Source organism: Aethalodelphis obliquidens, unplaced genomic scaffold, assembly GCF_003676395.1.
Source record: "Aethalodelphis obliquidens isolate GAN/ISIS:26980383/991018 unplaced genomic scaffold, ASM367639v1 scaffold53, whole genome shotgun sequence".
Classification (NCBI taxonomy): Eukaryota; Metazoa; Chordata; class Mammalia; order Artiodactyla; family Delphinidae; genus Aethalodelphis; species Aethalodelphis obliquidens.
Window position 1 is genome coordinate 7,587,292 of NW_020837997.1, and position 18,522 is coordinate 7,605,813.

The window sequence follows — 18,522 nt, forward strand, 5'->3', positions numbered from 1 at the left end:
CTCCTGGACTCACTTCTGTCGCACGCCCCCACGCAAAAATGTCGGCGCTTATGTTCGGGCAATTACGGGCCCATCTCTCTCGCGTGCGCCACGGCGCATACTTAGTCTCTGGGTCACATGATGCCTGTCATGGCCGCCTCCGTGGCATGGGGAGGCGTGAATGCTGGGTTCCTGCTGCGGGCGGCCAGGGGTGCCTGGTGGTGCCGACCCGGGGGCTTTTGGGGGTCCGGGGAGGCGGCGGCGGCGCCTGCGACAGCCAAGAAGTTCCGGGCGACAGGTACCTGGGGCGCTCCGGACGGGCAGCGTTAACCTATTGGACGCCGGCCGGGCGCGGCATGGCTGCTCACCCAACCGTGTTTTCTAGGCTCGCGCCCGGCGGGAGAGGAAGAAGCCGGCGGCCCCGAGCGGCCCGGGGACGTGTGAGTGTGGGGGCCAGGTCCCCCATTACTAATTTCACGAGGTTTCTCCGGTCCTCACCTAGCCCTACAGCCTCATCCCTGGGTCCCCCTTCTGTATCACCCTAATCCCCAGTCCATCAAGCCCCAAACGCGACTCCCTAATCCTAGATTACACCTGGTCCCTGTGCCCATCATCCAGTTCGTCATCTGCACCCCGATCTGTCCTCAGGGTGAACGTGGTGTTCGTAGACCGGTCAGGCCAACGGATTCCGGTGAGCGGCAGAGTCGGGGACAATGTTCTCTACCTGGCCCAGCGCCATGGGGTGGATCTGGAAGGTGGGAGCCGGGCACAGGGAACTGGGGAGGCCCGTATTCATTCGTTAAAAAAACCCCATAAGTCAGATATGATTCTCCACTACTTAACCCTGCATGGCTTCCCACCAAACATGGGTAAACTTCAGACTCCGCACCACAGTCTCATTCCCTGCCTCTTAACCTTCATTCATTCAGCAGTTATTTATTGAGCATTTGCTAGAGGTTACTAAAACTCCTGCCCTCCAGGAGCTTGTATTCTCTTCCTTTTTCCTCCCTCTCTTCTAGCCACACTGGCTTTCTTGCTCTTCTTCAAACAGCCCAGTTCATGCCTGCCTCAAGGCCTTCGCATTTGCCGTTCCATCAGAAGTGCTTTCCCACCAGATCTTCTGGCTCCTTCTCATCCTTCAGGTCCCGATGTAAATGTCATCTTCCTGACAGTCTTGTCCCCCTTGGTCCAACTAAAGTCCCCATGCCCCGATAACTGTCATCTCAGTGTGTTTTATTCTCTGCGTAGCACTTCTCATTGTTTTGTTTCCTTCTTTGTCATCTCTCCCCAGAATCAGATCAGAAACACTGTTTGCCTTGTTCACACTTATTTGTTGCCTGTCATGGTATTTAGATGTAACAGGTATTAAATCAGTATTTGTTAGAGGAAATACAATAATAGCAGACATTACTTTAAGCCTGTTAACACATATTAACTGATTGAATCTATTCCATGAAAACTTTATGCAGGAGGGGAGAATATTATCCTATCTTATAGGTGAGGAAACTGAGCCTTAGGTTGAGCAGACCTGGTCCAAGTTCAAGTAAGTGGCAAAACTAGATTCAAGCAAACCCAGCCTATTTTAGCCACTAATCTGTGCTGCTCTTCTGTGACTATTGAACACTTACTGTGTGCCAGGTAGCAATGTAAAAAACAGATAAGGCCCGTGTCATTTCACACCAATTTCAACCTAATAGGGACAATAATCCCATGCATAAACATGTAATTATATCATGAGCAACTGGGAAGAGCAGTCTTTTAAAAAGTGTACAGGGGGCTTCCCTGGTGGCGCAGTGGTTGGGGGTCCGCCTGCCGATGCAGGGGACGGGGGTTCGTGCCCCGGTCTGGGAGGATCCCACATGCCGCGGAGCGGCTGGGCCCGTGAGCCATGGCCGCTGGGCCTGCGCGTCCGGAGCCTGTGCTCCGCAACGGGAGAGGCCACAACAGTGAGAAGCCCGAGTACCGCAAAAGCAAAAGCAAAAACAAAAACAAAAACAAACAAACAAAAAGTGTACAGGGTTAGCTGTTGGGTATATGTAATAGGGAGCTGATTTAATCATTAGACGGGGAGAGTGGTAGGAATGTGTGTGTGGGGCGTGGGGGTCATAGCAAACCTACCTAAAGTTCTGTTCTGGAATCCAGTGATTGGCAGTTCATGACAGAGATTAGAACATGAATTTTCAAGGCAAGTGGGCTGTGTTCAGATTTTGCTGTTGCCAACTGTGTGACCGTGAGCAAGGTCCTTAGCATCTCTCGGCCTCATCTATAAAATGGGATAATTTAGTTCCTATCTCACCAGATTGCTGTGAGGATTAAACAGATCTCATGTGTAGTGTGTAGTACCTGGCATATAGTTGGTGTGCAGTGAGTAGTTGGGACGATTACATTAGATAATCTGTCTCATGGGGTAAGGACGCTAACGAGTTGGGAAAGAGGGCTGAGGAAGAGATGCCTGGGAACTACTGGCAGTTTTGAGGCCCAGACAGTTTCTTCCCCAGAGACTGGAAGGGTGGGCAAATTAGTCACCGTAGCCCACAGGGATGGTCTGCTGGTTCAGGAGGCTGCCTTGCAGCACCACCCTTATTGTCCGACATGTCCGGAAGAGAAAAGAGAATTCTGTCCCGTTCACTTATAACAAGCATCTCTGGAGCATCTACAACCTGCCAGGCTCAGTGCTGAGTACAGAGAGAAGAGGGCAGGTTGACAGAGCACAGGTAAACCCAGAAATTATGATGGTAATTTCACACTGTGATAAATACTGTCCAGAAATTATTTAAGAGATAACAAGGGTCAGGGGAAGGACAAGAAATGGGGCACTTGGAGGACAGCTGAGTCCCCAAAGACAACAAGGACGTAGCCATGGAAGGAGTGGAGAGAAGAGCATTCCAGATCAAGAGTATGGAAGATGCAGAGGTCCGGTGGTGGGGATGAGCTTGGCATGGAGGAGTTGAGTGAGGGGGCCGGTGTGGCTGAAGTGGGTGAGTGCGGGGGTGGGAGCATCTCAAGGACTGAGTGGAGGGGTTTGGGTTTTATTCTGTCTATAAAAACCCTTTGGGGGAAAAAAAAAAAAAAAACCTTTGGAAGGCTTTAGGCCAGGAGGAACATTATTTCGGAGCACAGTTCCCAGTGATCAATCAGAAGGTTGGGAATGTGTCCAGGGGCAAGCAGGAAATCCCAGACTCCCCATCTTCCAACCCTTATTCCCTAACCCCTTCCCCTGCTGCAGCATTAGATGCTGAGTGAGCCGGTCCCTCCTTCAGCAGCAGCAGGGAAGCCCAGCACAGTGGCAGGGTCGCAGCAAGGGCCCACAGGCTACAGGAAACCTGCCTGGCCTGTCCCCTCTCAGCTACACTGAAGTCAGGTCCACGCTCATTAACGATTCCAGGTATCCAGCCTGGTCCTCAGCCTGCTGGGGAGTTTGGGGGAAACCCCGGGCGTCCTTTTGCAAAAACTATGTGCAGGTCAGGAACAGCCAGCTAAGTCAATGACAGGGTGGGTGGAGGGTGCCCACAGTGGGCGTGCAGGCCCGGGAGGGAGAAATGAGGGTCGAGTGGTGAAACGAAGGGATTCTTGGGAATTCCCTGGTGGTCCAGCGGTTAAGACTTGGCTCTCACTGCCGTGGACCTGGGTTTGATCCCTGGTCGGGGAAATAAGATCCCCAATCCATGTGGTGTGGCCAAAAAAAAAAAAATAATAATAATAATAATAAAGAAACAAAGGGATTCTCCTTTATGTCCTTCACTGAATGGCACCTGCCTGACCACTCCCCTTACCAATGCTCCCTCACTTGCTGTCCCCAGGAGCCTGTGAAGCCTCCCTGGCGTGCTCCACCTGCCACGTGTATGTGAGCGAGGACCACCTGGACCTTCTGCCTCCTCCTGACGAGAGGTGAGCAGGGGGGCCCCTCCCAGCTCTGAGCTGCAGGGCTTGGTTGCTGAGCCTTGGCGTTCCGGGTGTCCAGAGTTCCACCCCGTCAGCAGCAGAGGGCAGCCCCAGCTTTTCTCCCTGCTCCTGCTGCTGGCAGGAGAGCTTCCTTTCTGGCCACTCCCCCAGACCCATTAATAATCGCTGCCCCCCTTGCTCCAGGGAGGACGACATGCTGGACATGGCCCCCCTCCTCCAAGAGAACTCCCGGCTGGGCTGCCAGATTGTGCTGACACCTGAGCTGGAAGGGGCTGAATTCACCCTGCCCAAGATCACCAGGAACTTCTACGTGGACGGCCACGTCCCCAAGCCCCACTGACTCAGGCAGCTGGATGGTCCCAGACACTCACGGCCCCAGGGCCAGGACTGGAGGAATAGCCAAGTTGCCAGCCCCGCCCAGAGCACGGGACAGGCCCGGGAGAGATGGCGGAAGCAACCGGAAGGCCAGAACGCGTGCTTCAGAGAGATCCCGCGTCCAGGCTCTGGTGGGGACAGGGCCCCTGTTGGGTCAGCCTCCCCCAAACCCCTGAAAATGGGGGTGTGGATAGGGGTGGAACCTAATCGGAGAGATAATAAAACCGGCTCACAGACTTCCGGCATCTTGAGTGTCCTTGCGGGGGGTGCGGGTGGGAGTACAGGCCCTGGGGTCTACAACTGCAACTTCCAGGCCTCCAGCTTTCCCCTCCCACGGTGGTGATGGGCCAGCGGGAAACTGAGAAAGAGGCCTCATAGGGCCCGCGAGTCTGAGGATCAGCGTGGCAAGGCCCCGCCCCTCAGCCGCGGAAGGATTTGGAGGGGTCCAGGCTGCTCTTGGCCGAAAGGGGTGATCAGGCCACCTAAGCAGGGTCGGAAGGGAGAGAGGACGGAGGCTGGCCTGAGGGTGGAGGCTTCGAAGCCCGTGCCCAATATCGCAGGTCAGAGGCGCCCGATCCCACTGGCCCCGCCCCCCTCAGGTGGAGCTCCTTGCACCCAGGGCCAGAAGCGCCCCCGCCCCAAGCAGGTGGGGCTCATCGGGTGGGCCTGGCGTGGGCGGGGCCGGGCGAGATTTGGGAAGTGGGTAAGGGCTGGGGCACAATGGAGGCCGAGCCAGCCCCGGACTTGTCGATGCTTCGAGAGCTGCTGGCGCCGCCCTGTCTGGACCCCGAACCGCCCCCGGAACTCGCCACCCAGCAGGCACCAAAGACCCCAGGATGCCTCAGACCCAGTGGCAGGTGCGTTAAGGAGCGGCCCTTCCCCCAACCTGGCCCAGTGGTCAAGGGATCATGACCTCTGGTTCCTGGGGTTACTCAGGGGTCAAAATGTTAGTTCCTGGTACTTACAAGGAAGAGGTCCCGGTCCCCAGGGATACTTGGAGTCATATGGGGGTCAGAGGCTATACAGTTCTTCTTGCCCCCTGTGCCTGAGACTCATGTAGGTACCGCCCAGGGAGTGGGGTGACCGCACTGCCCCTTGTCCCCAGGTCCTTCTGGCCTGCACACCAGGACTCGGTCACCGCCCTTCACTTCCTCCAAGAGACAGCAGAGGGGCTGGCCCAGCCCGCCACCTGGGACACTCAGGCCCTAGGGCCCTGCTGGGAGCCGAAGGCCCTGGAGACTCTGGGAGCCCTACCTCCGGCCAAGGATACCAAGAACATGCTGACCCCAGTCAGCCAGCAGAGCCGCAGCCTGGGGCCCCGAGTGGCTCCCCCGGCCTCTTCAGCCCAGCCACAGAGGAGACCCCGGAAGCAGTCGAACCCCCAGCGGGGTGCCGAGAAAGTGGACCCCCAGTTCGAGGGGGTGACCCTGAAGTTTCAGATAAAGCCAGATTCCAGCCTACAGATCATACCCACCTACAGGTAGGGGCTGGCCTGAGCAAGGGCACCCTTTATGCAAGTAACAGTGGTAACAGTGCAGAGGCCCGGGGGCAGGTGCTCCCAGGAATGCCGTCATGGACTCCCACCTCAGCCCTGCCTTACAAATGGCCCCATCTCTGAGCGAGACCTCAGGCTGGTGTCAGTCCCTGTCCCTGCTGCTATGAGCCAGTCACATCCAGGTCTGAGCCTGGGTCTCTTCTTAAGAGGCCTGACCATACCCGGAGCTGCTGCTTCTGTTAGTTTTTCCAGCAATGATAATAGCTACCGTTTGTCAGACATGACAACAGTCATAGAGGTAACAGGTAGCACTTGGTGTGTATGGGCTCGCTGAACCCCGTGAGGCCCACTTTACAGATGCAGAAACTAAGGCGCAGAGGATGAGATCTCTTGTCCTTGGTCACACGGCAAAGAGGTGGGAGAGCTGAGCTTTCAACCTGGCAGGCTGGGGAATTCCCTGGCAGTCCAGTGGTTAAGACGTGGACTTTCACTGCCGTGGGCCGGGGTTCCATCCACAGTCGGGGAACTAAATTCCCACAAGCCGCTGGTTGCAGCAAAAAAAAAAAATAGCAAAACAAAACAAAAACAAACCTGGCAGGCTGGCCCCAGGCTTAGTGTCTTTTCAAATGGTTATGTCTGTGATATTAATGAGGTGCAAGGCCAGGACTTTCAGACATCAGATGCCTCCTTGGGGGTTGCCTGATCGTAAATCTTCAATTGGGGGCTATCTGGGACAGCATACAGACAGACCCTCGGTGCTAACACCTTGTCTACTCCCCAGCCTGGCCTGCAGCACCCGCTCTCAGGGTCCCCCACCAGGCCCTGCCAGAGTCCCAGAGGCCAACGCAAGAGGCAGCGAGGCTCTGGGTGAGTCTTGGAGACTTGAGAGCTATAAATACTTGGGGGGGGGGTACAGTTTCATTTCTTCCTTGTCTTTCTCCCCATCCCGCTTCCCTATTTAGACCCATCCAGGAGTCTCAGCACTCAGCATCCCCCTCCACTCAGGCTGAGTCACCCACGCCCCCGGCTTCTTCCTCTGCTGAGCTTTGCCATCTGTCTCCCTTCTTGGCTTTCCCTCTGTCTTAGATCTGGCAACACCGGGGCTGGCCCGGAGCTGGGTGGGGCCTTCACAGAGACCCCACCCCCCCAAAATGCCCATCCCACACAGGCCTCCTGAGCTCGGACTCTTGGCCTCTGACCCTTGCCCTTTGGCCTCTTCCCTTTCAGGGCCCCGACGCTGTGCTTCCTGTAGGACCCAGAGGACCCCACTCTGGAGAGATGCCGAAGATGGGACCCCCCTCTGCAACGCCTGTGGTATCAGGTCCTCAGAATGGAGGAGGGATTTGGGGTGGGGTCTTCGCATCAGTCCATGCTTAGCCGGTGTGGGGTTTGCGGAAGAGGAAACACCCACCTCTTGGGGAACGGGGCTCACCCGTGGTGATTTCTGGGCCCCTGCTGAATGTTGGTTTCTTGCACTCCCATCCCAGGTACAAGAAATATGGTACCCGGTGCTCCAGCTGCTGGCTGGTGCCCAGGAAAAGTGTCCAGCCCAAGAGGCTGTGTGGCAGATGTGGGGTGTTGCTGGGTCCCCACCCAGTCCCAACTCAGGAAGGGTAAGCCTTTCCTCATCCAGCCGAGCCTGTCCTGCCTCAGTTTCTCCAGGGGAAGAATGGGCTGAAGGCCTCCTAGGGGAAAGAACTTGGGTCTTGAGGGGTGCAGCCTGCCTCCTCTCTGCCCCCTCCCCATTCAGAGACACCAGGTGGAAGACCCAGGCCTCAGGCCCCAGAGCTCCTGGCTCACGGGGTCACTGGCCCCCTCCTTGGCCCCTGCTTCAGCCAGGCTTGGCTGAGAACCTCACCCCCTCAGGAAATGCTTGTGGCTGTGAAACTCATATTGTTAATAACAGTGACAATAAAGAGCAGAACTCCTCAGATAAAGGGCACTGTGACTTTGGGATCCCACCTTGCGCGCTCTCCCCCGCCTCTCCCCTGGCCCAGGAATGTGGGGAAGGGGTTTTCTCGGTGGGGTTCTGAGGGACACACACAGTCGTGTAGACAGGCACCACCTGGGAATTAGCCCCATTCATTACAGCACCCCATACAGGGCGACAGCCACCACATGCAGAGACAGACAACACGTTCAGAAAGATACACACAGTGGGACATCCCCGGGGGTCCAGTGGTTAAGACTCCCCGCTTCCACTGTAGGGGGCACAGGTTCAGTCCCTGGTCAGGGAACTAAGATCCCACATGCCTTGCGGCACGGCCAGAGACGCATCAGCAGACACATATGTGCGACAATCACGAGACACACAGACCACACACAAGACAGCAAGACATTGACAGACGCACATCCACCAATAGACACACGTGTTGATGTACACACAGGACACATACACATGCACGATACAGACACACATGAAAGAAACATAGGTGGCACAAGTTGGCCCACGGTGATACACACACAAGTGGGCCCTGTATCTGGCAGCTCCACCCTTGCCTAGAGAATGTCTCCGTCCTGCATCCTTTCACACACCAGTCCCTACTGTGTCCCCTCCTCCCTTTCAAGATCTCTCTAACCCCACCAAAGTGTGTCCCCAACCTGAAGCCAAAAGCCACATGGGACACACTGAGCTCTACCCCTGTTGCCAGGACACACAGGCCACCACTACTCACTGGGAGGGAGGGAGGGAGGAGGGGGGCATCAAGGATGGGTGAGATGCAGAGTGGGCAGGGGTGGTCCCTGCTGTGAGGGGTGAGTGAGGCCTGCAGGTCCACTGGCCCTGGGAAGGCGAGCCCCTCTGAGACCCCCTTTGACTCTCCTGAGTGAGCCTGTGGGGAAGGCTTGGGTCCAGATTCCTCAGCCCTCGGATCCCTGACTCATTCAGTACCCCGCTTGCTTGGCTCAAAACACCCTCCCCCAGGTCTCCCGTAGCTGCTGCCTTTCGCATCACTGGAGTGGGGGTGGGCTCTGCCCCAACACCACATCTTCAGAGACCCCTTCCTTGACCCCCCCCAGCCTAAAATGGACACCCCCCCTCCCACCCCACGTCAGGCTCTAGTTCAGCTCTTTGCTCATCTCTCTCTTAGAACCTACCAGAAGTTTCACCTCGCTACTGGTCCAGGGTTATTTCATTCACATTCATCTCCCCTACTGGACCATGACTTCAGAGGTCCAAGGTCACCACCTCTCTGTTCTTGACCGTGATATGCCCCACCACCACCACCACCAGTGCCCAGCATGGAGAAGCTCTTCGGGGAGAGACACAGCACACGAGGGTCTCAGACTGTGTGTCTACAAACCCCTGGCTGTTTTTATCGACGTAGTCAACATTTATTGACCAACTACTGTGTGCCAGGTCCCGATGAGGCACTCAGTTATGAATGGAACAGAGATCCCTAGCAAAGCCAATATTCGAGAGTGACAGTAAACAGGTATTCAGTAAGTATCTAATAGAATGTCAAGTAGTGATCATGCTACAGAGAAAATAAAGTATGTAAGGAAGTGAGGAGTTGGGCTGCTACCGCGTTCTCAGGGAAAGCCTCTCTGAGCAGGTGTGACCTTTGTGTAGAGACCTGACAGTAAGGAACTAGCTGGGAATTCCCTGGTGGTCCAGGGGTTAGGAATCTGCGCTTCCACTGTGGGGGGCACGGGTTCGATCCCTGGTCAGGGAACTAAGATCCCACATGCTGGCAGTGCGGCCAGAAGAAACAAAGGAACTATTTGAAATGAGGACACCTGGGGCAGAGGTAATGGCAAGAGCAAAGGCCCTGTGGCAGGCAGGAGTTTGGGATTCACGGAACCTCAAGGATGCGGGTGGGCAAGGAGAGAGGTGATGGGGGCCGGACAGCAGGGGCTGTACCACGTTTGGGCCTCGTGGCCTTTTGTACCTGGCACCCGGCACTGGCTTAGCCTCTAGTGCCCCAGTTTCCTGCTCTCACTTTTGCTCCCGCAATGTTTGTGAGGGGCAGCCGGTGGAGCTGGAGCAGTCCAGGCCCGCTTCCTTCTGGCAGCTCTGTGTTCCTGCTTTTGAGGGAGGAGGAAACGGGGGGTGGAGGAGGCCCAGCTGTTCTCTCCTTCTGCTGTGGGGGGTGAGGGGGTTGACTGGTGGTGAGCAGGGGGCGGGGATGTGGCTGATACCCTATGTGTCTTTTCCGAATCGTGATGGGCCAAGTCGAAAGGCAGCTTGTGGGTAAACTGAGGCACCGCGGATGGACACAGGAGGGAGGAGGCCTTGAGGGTGGGGCAGGGGTGCACCCTGTAATAGGAGGGACATCGCAGCGGCTGACACTCGGAGCTGCAGCTTCCTTTACCCATCCCTGCAAGGCCTCAGGGCTGGGGCGATGCCCAGACCCCTGGGAAAGGGCCTCCACCCATCCAGGGAAGGCAGCCTCAGCTCCTCCTGGAAGCAGGCCTGGGGGAAGCACCCAGCTCCCACCCCCAACATTAGCCGGATTAGAGGGCAGCGCTGGGCGGAAGAGATAAGCATAGAGAGGGAGGAAGGAGCCAGGTCCCCACCCCCACCCAAGGGTCCAGGGAGAACACGAAACAGGGCACGGAGAGCGCAAACTCCCGGTCACATGGCGAAATGGCGGCTTGGACTGTGCCTGACACGTAGTAGGCCCTCAAAAGCAAAAATGGTTTTTTAAATAAACACCCACAGGGTTGGGATTCGAACCCTGCGTTGCTTCTGCATCGCGGACTGAAACAGATGGAGCCGAAGTCCTTTATAAAAACTTTATTGGGGAAGGGGGTTAGAAAATGGGGGGTGACGCCCCTGGAATTGAATTAAATAAATAAATAAATAAATAAATAAATAGAACAATAAATAAGCCCCCGTGTGAGTCTGGGGGGCGTCCCCCGGCCCGCGGGGAGAGGGGAGCAGGCTCACGCTGACGTCAGCTGGATGGCAAAGACCTCGCCCCCCGCCGGCGCCTCTGCGGTGCCCGCAGCTTCAGTTGCACCTTCGGCGCCCCCGCCCCCGCCGGCGCCGGCACCCGCGCCGTTGAGACACACGGCCTCACCCGAGCTCTCGGCCTCCTGCACATTATATTCGCCCTTCTTGCAGGCGGTGGACTGCACGTAGAAGGCCAGGCCGGCCCCCGCGGCCAGCAGCGCCGCGCCCCCAGCCGCGCCGCTCACAGCGACCCATAGCCACGGACCTGCGGGGTGCGGACGCTCAAAGAAGATGGTCGAGCTCCCCCCACCCATCCAACACACCAAGCCCGGGCCACTTCTGCCCCTCCCCACAGGCATGAGGTCAGTTCTCACGTGCCTGGCAGGGAGCCCCAGGGAACCCAGCCTTGGAGGAAAGGAGAGACCCCAGTAAGGCCACCCCCAGCTCGGGTGAGGCCCTAGACCCATTTTATGGGCCACCCCATCACAGGGAGGATTTAAGCCCCTAGCCCCAGAGATACCCAGGAAGTCAAGCAACTCTCCTCACCCTCAAAAGGATGGTGGGGCGGGGGGGAACCCAGTCATTCCTCCACCCCAGAAAGACCCCAGCCCCAGAGATACGCGAAGCGGCAGCAGGATCCTGCTGGGTCCCCACCACTATCCTCTGCCTCTGTCCCTCTCCAGACCCCCTTCTCCACAGCCGCACGCTGGAAGGTGAATTGGATCAAGCCTTCACCACGCAGAACCCACCCAAAGTTAAGTCCCTCCTCACAGCAGTCACAGCCCCGAAGGTTCCCTTCCCTTGGGCTCGTCAGCTCCCTCTCCTTCCACTTGCCACCCCCACTGCGCCATCAAAGCCCCACCCGCCAGGGCGCCCCTAATTTCCACCCCGGCTCACTTCTGTCTCATCTGTGGGGACTGAGAGGGAGGCAGGGACGGGGTCAAGAGTCCAAAGGCGCGGGTCACAGCCCCCTGTAGATCCCTCGCCCAGGCCCCCCCCCCACCAGCTGCTACTTACCAGCCACGCGCACGGTGATGCGCCGGGTGTGGCGCCCATGCGCGTTGGTGGCTGCGCACTCATACTCGCCGCCGTGGCTGCCCATAGCGCCCGCCACGCTCAGCGTGCTGTTGTTGCTTGACAGGCCGATGTTGAGCGCCCCCGGGGGCGCACGCCAGCTGATCTGGGCTGGGGGCCAAGCCTCCGCTCGGCAGGTCAGCGTGAAGTTCCCTCCTGGCCGCACGCCTCCTGGAGGCGAGGCAGCCAGCTCGGCCACGACGGGGCGGTCTACAGGGGACAGGAGGTTGAAGGGGCCAGCCGCTGACCGAGAGCCCCCTTCTGAGACTGTCCCTCTTGAGATGAGCAGGCAAAGATCCTGCCTCACTTCAGAGCCCCATCCCCCTACAACTGGACTGCTGTCGGGGCTAAAATCCTGAGCCCTGCTTCACTGAATGGAAGGAGGTGGGGACCCACGCCAGGGCCCTTCAGACCCAGAACTTGAGGGGGCGGGGGCGGGCTCGGGCTCTTGTTCCCTAGAGTTTTCATTACCCTTAACATTTCATGTTAAGGCCAGGATTCCTTGTCCCCAGAAATGGGACTGGGGAGGTGCCCTTGAACTCCCCCGGGGAATCCCACCTCTTTTAGTCACTGTGCCCGAGACCGGATGCCCTCTATCTGGTGCTGCCCGCAACTCACACTCCACGCCCACGGTGACGATCCGGGCGTCAGTGCCGTGCGCGTTGGTGGCCAGGCAGCGGTAGATGCCTGCATCCTGTCGGGACACGCGCAGCCGCTGCGGCCGGGGCGCGCCCTCCCGGGAGCAAAGCACTTGTGGGGAGGGGCGACCCCGGGCGGAGCAGGCCAGCGCAGCAGCGTCGGCGCCTTCCAGCCACGTCTGGTGACTCGGGCAGGTAGATTCATCCATTTGCGGTGGCGCTGCAAAACAGCCATGGGGTGGGGGCGGGGGGGCTCGTTGTTCAGGGAGAAGCCGGGACCTGGAACACCCCCTACTCCCCGCCCGCCTGGGCCTCGCTCACACTCCGCGCTCACGGTGACCATCTTGACCACGGAACCGTGCTGATTGGTGGCGTTGCAGATGTAGGTTCCGGGTGCCAGTTCTCTAGGGATTTGAGGGGCTCTGGGACCAGGGTCTGGGGGTGCCAGCGGCAGCAGCGCCCCCTCGCTGGTGCCTCCGGAGCCAACGCACTCCACGCTCGGCTCTGGCTTCCCATCCACCTCACAGGAAAACAGTTGCCCAGATCCTTCCACCCACGTCCAATTGCTAGGGCAGCTCACCTCCTCAAAACTGGGGCCATCTGGGGGGCAGAGGGACTGGAAGTCAGGACAGGGTGATTCCGACGTACCCCGTCCTGCCCTGTGTTGCCCCCACTCACATTCCACCGTGACGGCTACATTTTTGGCTGCAGACCCTCGAGCATTAGTGGCTTCGCAGCGGTAGGTGCCCGCGTGCTCCCGGACCACACGCAGTGTGCCCTCGACGACCCTGGCTTCCCCAGAGCGCACACAGTTCACATTGGGTGGCGGGACCCCATGGGCCACACAGCTCAGGGAGGCCTCTGTTCCTTCCAGCCAGGTAATGCGTTCAGGGCAGCCCACACTGTCCAGCGCTGGTGCGTCTAGAGAGGAGGGTGTTGTTGAGTTTTGGGGTTTAGGGACAGGTCTAATGTCCCTAGACCCTTTTTCCCATCCCAGGTGGGTAGGCTATGCTCTGCACAGGGACACCAAAGCAAAGGAGTTTCTCTCCAGTCAAGCCGTGCACTGTTTTGGGACTTCCTGAGCCCTGAAGTGTGCTTTTTTCCTGATTCCTACAAAGTGCCCACAGGACCCTCCCCAGTCTTTAGCTTAAAAATTGTTAGCCGGTTTGGAGCACCCACGTTTCCAAGACTCAGCTCAAACGCCAGGCCCCAGGCTCCTGTGGACACGTCCACCCCCTCCCCTCCATCCTTCTCTAAGATCTTCCCCTAATCCGGCTCACCAGCCTCTTGCCTTTCTCAAAATCCTGCTCAAAGGCACGCCTCAGACCCTGTTTCCACCTTCCTCTGTAGTCAGGCCACCCCTAGACACTGAGAACCAGACAGAGGTGCGCCCTATGCACCTCCACTCACACTCCACCGTCAGAGTCACGTCCTTGACCGCCTGGCCCTGGACGTTGGTCGCGGTGCAGTGGTAAGTTCCAGCGAGCGCGCGAGTGACCGGACCCAGCAGGCCCAGGGCCAGCACCGCCCCGCCGTCGGGCCGCGCACAGTGCACCGAGGGCTCTGGGTTTCCACGGGCCTCGCAGCGCAGGGTCTGCTCGGGCCCCTCCGGCCACGTCCAGCTCCTGGGACAGTCCGAATCGTCCAGCCGGGGGGCGTCTGCGGGCAGGGGCATGGGATACAAGAGGCTAGACGTGGACCGTGGGGAAATCCTCCACTTCCATGACACGGCCAGAGACCAGGCAGGCGGAGGTAGGCGAGAGGTTAAAGGCCAACTCACATAGGACGCGCAGCTCGGCGCTCTCGTTCTTTCTCAGGGTCTCCCCGTCAACTTCGAGGGTGGCGTCGCAGAAGAAGCCACGCCTGTCGTCGTTCTCGGTGGCGTTCAGCTGGAGCTGGGCGGGCTGTCCCGGGACCGCGGCTGGAATTCCGTCTAGTGTGACTAGGGCTCGGGTCCCGGCTGCGCAGGTTACTGTCACCATCTTCCCCTCGGGGGCGTTGGGCTCGCTCAGGGTCAGGAGGGGTTCCGGGAAGCCTGGGGACGGGGCATTGGCCGGGAGACCACTGACCATGCCCCTCCTGCGGTTCAAGGCTGCCCCTTATCAGCCCGAACCTTCCCCACTTCAGCCAAACCGTGGGTACCGTGCCCTGCCCCTCGGGCTGTTCAGGCTCCTCTCCCTTCTCGCCCCGCCCCTTTGAGGTGGTCAGGCCACATCTCTAGGGATCCTCGTCGGGTCTGCGACCTTCCCCTTTGGGCAGCTCAGACTCCGCTTCTCCAGCTACTATTGAGTCTTCCATCTGCCCCGCCCCTTCGGGACTCTCGGGCCACGCCCATTCCGATACCAGGGCCCCACCCACTATTTGCCCCGCCTTCGCCTTCCTCTGGCTCCACCCCCGAGCCGCCGAGGCCCCACTTCACTCCCTCTTACTGTAGACAGTCACGTTCTCTTGGGTCTCTCGACTCTCGCCCCCCAGGGTCACGTTGCAGACCAGCTGCCTGGCGCCCTCCTGCTCTGCGCTAGCTGTGGCTGTGGCAGTGGCCATGAGAGCGTCCCCCTCGAGGGTGACATCGAGACTCAGCCTCTGGTCCCCCAGCGCCAGGTAGACCTCAGCCTCCGAGGCTGGAAACAGCCCGTCCATGGCGCAGCTTACGGGTCCTTCTGAGCCCACTTCCAAGAGCCGGGGGGCAGCGAGGCGAGGGGGTTCCGGAGGCAGGGCTGGGAGTAGAAGAACAGAGCTTGAACTTACGTATTGAACGCTCAATATGTTCTAAGCGCTTTACAGGCACTCTATTATGGTATTATCCTCAAGGCACAGAGGGGAAAATAACTTTCCGCTGGTGAGTGTTAGGGTAAGAATTAGAATTCAGATTTCTCTGCCTCCAAGCTTCTTAAACATCGGCCCGACCCCCCTGGGTCCCCTCCTCACACCCACTCACCGAAGGTTCGGAGCTCTCTGGGGGCTGAGCTGTTTTCAAACAGCCCCAGGCCATGCGGCCGAAGGTCCAGCTCCGCACGGCACGAGAAATTGGCCCTATGGTCCTCCCTCCGAGCAAGTACCGTGGCTGTGAGCACCGCACCCCGCGCTCGGGGTGGCTCCCCGGAGAAGCTGCGGCGGATCAGCTCCCGGGCGCCCCGCAACAGGGTCAATGTGAGACTCCCACGAGGCCCAGCGCCGGGGACCCTACAGCTCAGGGTGAAGTTCTCGCCCACTGGCTGCCAGGCAGGCAGCGGCACCAGTTCTACACGATCCGGCCGTTCTGCAACGGGGGAACCACGGCTGTTGGAAATGCCAGGGCTCAGCACGACGTGGCTTGGAACCCAGGGGCCAAGAGGGGGAGGGCGTGCTGATCCAGAGGGTGGGGCCTGTAGGAGAGGACCCCGTTACCCAGGGGGCGGGGCCTGGAAGGGAGGGAAAGTAGCTTGGCCTCTGAGAACTCACGAAAAGTGCGAATGAGCCCGCGAGCCTGCAGTGTGCGTCGCGCGCAGCGGAAGAAGCAGACGGGCTGGGTCTCCGGCTCTCGGATGTCCACCAACTGCCGCGCCAGCCAGCGCAAACCCCTCTGGGTCCCATTCCGGCGCAGCGAGGTCTCCAGGCCACCGCGCTCGGGCCGTGGGCAGTTGGTGCTGCAATTCAGCCACAGCGATCCCCCGCGCTCCACGAGCGCCACGCGGGGCTGTAGGTCCGCCCAGAAGGGCTCTTGCGCGACCACTGCCCGGAGAAACGCGAGCTCAGCCTGGGAGCCACCTCCCTGGGATCTAAGAGCCCCTATGCAGACTCAGGATTCCCAGGGAATGAGCAGAGGCCACAGCCAGGAGTCCCAAGTCCTGCCCAGGTCTCAGGTTTACAAGCGCGCTCCCACGGTCCAGACCTCGAGGGTGTCTCTGGTACATTGCAGCGGAGTGACGGGGAAGAATGGGGGGGAGGGGAGAGATGAGAGGAAACATGGGGTTTTCAACGCACACAGCAATGCTGGGAAGAGGGGACCCCGGGTGGGGGAAGGGAAGCGGACTGGTTCTCACGGTTCTCGCCAGGAGAAGGGGAGACTGGTTGAAGCGAGGGCAAAAGAGAGATGAGGCTGAGTCAAGCGAGGTTAAGGGAGGAGTCCAAACCCGGGTGAAGAGTACGGAAAGAGGACGCGGGGCTGGGCTCATGAAAGGAACCGCGGGAACAGCCGATGGACTCTGTTGCCAGGGCTCCGGGTGGAGCGGGAACAGTGCCTAGGAGTCACGGCAGTTGGTGAGATTTGGGTCTTCGTGGATTTCGAGTGGTGAAGATGCCAGTCCGTGGACCATGGTGCATAGCAGAGCGTGAGGAGGTACCCCGGGAGGGGACAGGGGAGATAATGGGGTCTCCAGAGCTCGAGGCTGGGTGCAGAAGAGCACCCAGGATCTCGAAGAAGGTAGGGTAGAGACCTGAGTGAGCGAGGAGTCCGGAAGCTTGGTGTCCAGTGTGTGTTGGGGGGGAAGAGGGATAGAGAAGAAGGCCCTGGGCTCAAGGTGGGGGCAGAAGCGTGGGAGCGAGGCGAGGGAGGAGCGGGGAGGGGCTTGTGGCCGCTTCTCAGGTCCAGAAACTACGACCCCGCCCTGTCCACCCTGAGCCGGACCGGCTCTTACCTGAGAGACCGAAGAGCCCCAGGCCCAGGGCAGCCCAGAGGCCGAGCAGCGCCCGGTGCAGCCCTGGCGAGGGTCCTGGCATCGCCGCCGCGGGGGAAGCGCAGGAGGCGAGGGGAGCGCGAGCGCTGAGCTGGGCTAGAGGACTGCGCGGCGCGGCGGGTGGGGTGTGGAGGAGGCTGAGTTGCGCTTGGGGATTGGTTTAACGTTGGTAACTTGGTTTCCAAGGAGGGGGCGGCAGCAGAGGCGGCGCGGGGAGGGCGGGAAGGCGAGCGTGCACCAGGCTACCGGCTTTGATGAAGGCGTGCTGGCAGGAGCGATCGACCCCCAGGGTCTACATGGAGGCCGGCCCCATTGCCCGGAGAGTTCTGGGGGCGGCTGCGCACTCCAGCGTCGTCCCCGGCGGCGACGCTGAGGTGGTGGGAATGCAGGGTTGCCCTTCTCAAACCCCCACCCCACCCCTTGCTTAGATGCTGTGATAATGAGCTGGACTCCGAGCTCCGCCTCCACATTTAGCCCCTCCCACCAGCCCCCCCACCCCCTGGAGCGGAGATGGGTTGGGGGCTAGGAGAGATTTGAGACGTGCAGGCTGGGGATGAGAAGGCTCTAGGGGAGGATGTGGGGATGCCTCCCTCACTGATCCTTCCCCTTTCAACCCCTGGGAGCTGAGGGTTACAGCTACGCCTCTAGTCTTTCTCTGGCTCCGCCCCCGCACGCGACAGAAGGGGCGGGGACGAAAGTGACAGCGAGTTGGGAACGTGTGTGCTTGCGCACAGCGTTCTCGGGCGTCTAAATTAGGGTCGGCTCGGCTCTGGGTCTGTATTTACCCAGCGTGCAGCGGGCACGTGTCTACGCGACTTGTGTGAGCAGGAGCCGCCAAAGAGCGCCTCTGAATCCGCTTTCTGCTCGGCGGGCGGGGCCCTGGACCACGCGGGCCTTGCCAGGCATCCACTGCAGGCCCCGATTCTGCGTCCACGCGAGACCAAGAGACCAACTGTGATACTTTTGACTCCGCATCTGGGTTCCAGGTTTGGACACCCTCCACGTGCTCACCAGGCCCGGTGACTAACAGGACGTTTCCAGGATGCGAATCTGTGACATACACCACCGCCCCCCCCCATCTCACCATCTGGTTGCTCCTTCCCCGCAGTCAACACATGGGTATCTTTTCTGCGTATCCACGTTCCTCACAAAGTACATTTGACCCAGCCCACCTGTGCTCTCACTCCCAGAACTAATGGTGAACTATGGGGATTAGTTCTCTCCCCACCCCTGCCCTCCAGGAAACTGCAGAGTCTAAAGGGCGAGGGGGGGGTAGGAAACTTAACATCCAATCAGAGCTGCTGCGTGGCAGCGCTGGAGCCAATCAGGAGAAGCCATACCATGAACCAGCCTTCCCACAGCCTAAAGCCCCCCTGGGCCCATGCCTTGCCCCTCTGCACCGCACTGATAATGCCCGCGGGAGAGGTTTTTACTACATCGGCTGGGAATGCAGAGGGAATGGGGCTCCGGCATGGGAGACCAGAGTGAAAAACCTCAGGTGCCCTC

At 59.4% G+C, this 18,522-nt stretch overlaps 3 protein-coding genes across 3 annotated transcripts; 2 read left to right on the top strand and 1 right to left on the bottom strand.

Annotated features, from left to right (window-relative positions):
- Window positions 1-2: 2 nt before the first annotated feature.
- Window positions 3-4,494, top strand: FDX2 (ferredoxin 2). Its single transcript, XM_027085220.1, has 5 exons — window positions 3-277; window positions 365-419; window positions 628-734; window positions 3,780-3,867; window positions 4,066-4,494. Exons 1-5 carry the CDS (start codon window positions 118-120, stop codon window positions 4,220-4,222), a joined length of 567 nt encoding a protein of 188 aa, XP_026941021.1. The 5' UTR covers window positions 3-117; the 3' UTR covers window positions 4,223-4,494.
- Window positions 4,495-4,977: 483 nt separating this feature from the next.
- Window positions 4,978-7,369, top strand: ZGLP1 (zinc finger GATA like protein 1). Its single transcript, XM_027085858.1, has 5 exons — window positions 4,978-5,114; window positions 5,318-5,737; window positions 6,534-6,619; window positions 6,980-7,073; window positions 7,240-7,369. Exons 1-5 carry the CDS (start codon window positions 4,978-4,980, stop codon window positions 7,367-7,369), a joined length of 867 nt encoding a protein of 288 aa, XP_026941659.1.
- Window positions 7,370-10,475: 3,106 nt separating this feature from the next.
- Window positions 10,476-18,497, bottom strand: ICAM5 (intercellular adhesion molecule 5). Its single transcript, XM_027085223.1, has 11 exons — window positions 16,978-18,497; window positions 15,803-16,072; window positions 15,300-15,620; window positions 14,791-15,078; window positions 14,142-14,396; window positions 13,772-14,020; window positions 13,040-13,282; window positions 12,683-12,961; window positions 12,342-12,581; window positions 11,667-11,933; window positions 10,476-10,914 (listed from the first exon to the last, which is right to left on the bottom strand). Exons 1-11 carry the CDS (start codon window positions 17,057-17,059, stop codon window positions 10,640-10,642), a joined length of 2,769 nt encoding a protein of 922 aa, XP_026941024.1. The 5' UTR covers window positions 17,060-18,497; the 3' UTR covers window positions 10,476-10,639.
- Window positions 18,498-18,522: the final 25 nt, after the last annotated feature.